This window comes from Triticum aestivum, chromosome 6A (genome assembly GCF_018294505.1).
Source record: "Triticum aestivum cultivar Chinese Spring chromosome 6A, IWGSC CS RefSeq v2.1, whole genome shotgun sequence".
NCBI classification, from domain to species: domain Eukaryota; kingdom Viridiplantae; phylum Streptophyta; class Magnoliopsida; order Poales; family Poaceae; genus Triticum; species Triticum aestivum.
Window position 1 is genome coordinate 11,970,099 of NC_057809.1, and position 3,279 is coordinate 11,973,377.

The 3,279-nt window shown below is 41.8% G+C and overlaps 1 protein-coding gene across 1 annotated transcript; it reads left to right on the top strand.

The window, feature by feature from the left end:
• The first annotated feature begins 1,002 nt into the window (after nt 1-1,002).
• On the top strand, nt 1,003-3,279 carry LOC123129293 (polyadenylate-binding protein-interacting protein 3-like). Its single transcript, XM_044549518.1, has 5 exons — nt 1,003-1,320; nt 1,409-1,549; nt 2,504-2,593; nt 2,976-3,029; nt 3,137-3,279. The coding sequence occupies exons 1-5, from the start codon at nt 1,003-1,005 to the stop codon at nt 3,173-3,175; spliced, it is 642 nt and encodes a 213-aa protein (XP_044405453.1). The 3' UTR covers nt 3,176-3,279.

Below are 3,279 nucleotides of genomic sequence, written 5' to 3' on the forward strand. Positions count from 1 at the left end.
CACAAGTGACGTGGGCGTCGAAGCCCGCGCCACTTGTGGGACGTGGATATACTGTCCGACACCGACGGCCACATGTATCTCACACCGACGATACTTGCTATTTAGGGTTTCCTCTACCGCTCGGCGACCCTCGACGACCCTCATTCCCGATAAAAAAAGAGGAAGAAGAAGAAAAAAAGAGGAGAAGAAAGAATAGAGGAGAAGAACTCCTCTATTCTTTCTTCTCCTCTTTTTTTTTCTTCCTCTTCTTTTTTTATCCTCTACTTGCTATCATGTTCGACGACCCTCGACTCCTCGGCGACCCTAGACCCCCTCTCGACCCCCTCGTGTTGAAGTTATCGGGTAGGGGGTATATCAACAACGACATACCCGATACATACATACATACATACATACATATCACATGCATCCATACATATATGAACAAAATTAATATCTACTAATTAACAACCTAAATAAAAAACTAATACATATAGGAAGAAGAAGAAAAAAGAAGAGAAGAAAGAATAGAGGAGAAGACTTCCTCTTCTTCCTCTCCTCTTCTTCTCCCTCTTCTTCCCCTTCTTCCTCGCCTCTCTCATGAATGTCCGACGTTCTCGACCCTTGACCCCCTAAACTAGTTCTCAACCCTCGACCCCCTAAACTAGTTCTCGACCCCCCCTCATGTCGAAGTTATCAGGAAGGGGGTATATCGACCCCCCCTCATGTCGAAGTTATCGGGGAGGGTTATATTGACCCCCCTCCTGTCGAAGTTAACGGGGAGGGGGTATATCGACAATGACATACATACATGGAAAAAATGCTATCCATCTATACATACATAGCCACATAATATACATGGAAATAATGCTATGAACAAAAAAATAATACACATAAACAAAAAAATACATATATGAACAAAAAATGCTCTGAACAAAAAAATAATACACATATATGAACATCTATACATACATATAGCCACATACATATATACATTATATATACGAACAAAAAATGAAAAAAATGATAAACCGGGGTGGCGCGCAGCGGCTCATAGCGAGGTTGACCGGCGAGGGCGACAACGGGGGCGACGAGGGCGTCGGCGAGGGCGGCCAAGGAAACAAGTCATCAGATGGTTTGGCACAAGATTCGACTCTACCCAGCAAACTTCCTTCTGGGCCTGAATATGCGAATTCTTCTCAAAGACCTGGCAGTCCTACACCATTAACATCCGAGCGTGTTGCTGCGAACTCAGCTGCGAGTGCTGCTCCAGGCTTATCACCAAGTTCTTCGATGGGATCTCTTAGCTCAGACAAATCAAGTTTGAACCCAAACGCTAAGGTCAGGATGTAATGTAGATATGTGTATCATATCTGGCCATGTTTTGTCGCCTGTGCCAAGTGCACTGACTATTGGTTTTCCGTACCAGGAATTCAATTTGAACCCTAATGCTAAGAGTTTCACTCCCTTGACTTCTCTGAGGCCACATCACCCTCCAGCGCTTGATGCAACATACTATTATCCTAATAACATGGGGGCTACTGGACATGGTTTGCCTGTTGGCATGGGGGTGAGTTTCTACTTTTGATAGTTGCCAAGTTACTTACTATTTATGTAAAATGGTTGCAATGTTTGAATTCAAATGGATGCATCTTCTAGACCTATAAAAGCTCGAAGGCCGGAGAACCAAAACCGTCTCGGCCATTGAACCATGCTGATCTGATGGTCTATATCACCCCCAATGTTTAGCACCAAACTTGTTTAATGCTCTAGTTACTCACCACTGTCACTGGTTATAAAGAAGTTTAGACTTAACACCATCCTATGAAATCTGCCACACAATTAATATTCTGCCAAATATCAGCATTCAATTAATATTTTACCTAATACTCCCTCCGTCTGAAATTACTTGTCCCAGAAATGGATGTATCTAGACGTATTTTATATCTAGATACATCCATTTTTATCCATTTCCGCGACAAGTAATTAGGGACAGAGTGAATATCAACGTGCAATTAATATCTTACCAAATATCAGCATGCAATTTATATACCTAATATCAGTGTGCATTGTGATGCGATTACTGGAGTCGTATAGTTGTCTCAGTTATGAACATATTTGTTGGTTTTTACCCCCCAAAAATTGTGAATGGTTGCAGTGAAAAGTTTGCAGGCTAATCAGCCAAACAGTTAATCTGGCACCAAAGCTTATCAGTAGATTTTATTGATAAGCTTTTCTTAATTGCTGTGGCCCTTCACTATTTTTCAAGGTCTTAAAATGCAGTAGTCAATGCTTTCCAAGGCGCACATAGGCTGAATATCTAGGTTATGTTTCCAAGTGTGCTTTCAGTTGAACCAATATGCAGTATATATTGTAAAATGATGCGATTACATTTTATCTATTAATTATGTGGCGGTTCTTGAAAATTGTACATTCTATTTTGTGTCCCCTTGTAAAAAGGCTGTACTAACTTCTGATGCATCGGCAGTGATTGCTGTAACTCACTATGATAATTATATTGCAGTTTCCACAGGCGTATGGTGGACAGCCTGTTGTTTACAATGCTCAGCCTGGATCTTCTCCCCAGGGTTACATGCATCCTTCTGGGCAACAGGTGAGACAGCTTACGTGAAATGAACTTCACTATGCATTCTTAGTTTCTTTCCAGCCTCCCATGTATCATGTTTTGGCTTATCGTTGACATGCTGTTATGCTTATAGTTTTCTAATGATCCTATCTAAGACCTAGGCTGGGTTCTCTTGGTTTATATAGTTATTACTTATGTTGATGTTACACATTGGTGTTTATTAATTGTCTTATGTTTGGACCATGAGTTTGCCATTCCATGCTGTTATATACTAGTAGTCATTCATTTCCCCCTCAGGTCTAATGCCTGGACGCTGAATTACTGACTAATTGCATATAAGCTGATGCCCCGAGATTACTGATGCTCTTTGCTACCATCGTGCTAACTAACTTTGTTTTCTTATCTGCAGTATGGGCAGCAAATGATGATGGGACAGACCCGCCCTGTCTATTATTATGCACCTGGAAGCCTCTTTTGAAGTGAAATGTTGTACACCCCAGCTCTGTTAAGTTGGAGATGCAAACTGCCCGTTCTAAACTTCTAATCATGTCTTCTTAATCTGTTTTGCAGGAGATGCAGCAGCAGCAATACAGAGGAAGGAACTTCTAGGTAGATTGATTTTGTTACGCTGCAATGTGGAACTCTGCAGTGAAATCCCCATTGGCGGGGGATGCTAACCAGGCCGATGCGCCGCCATGCGTGAAAAGAACTGG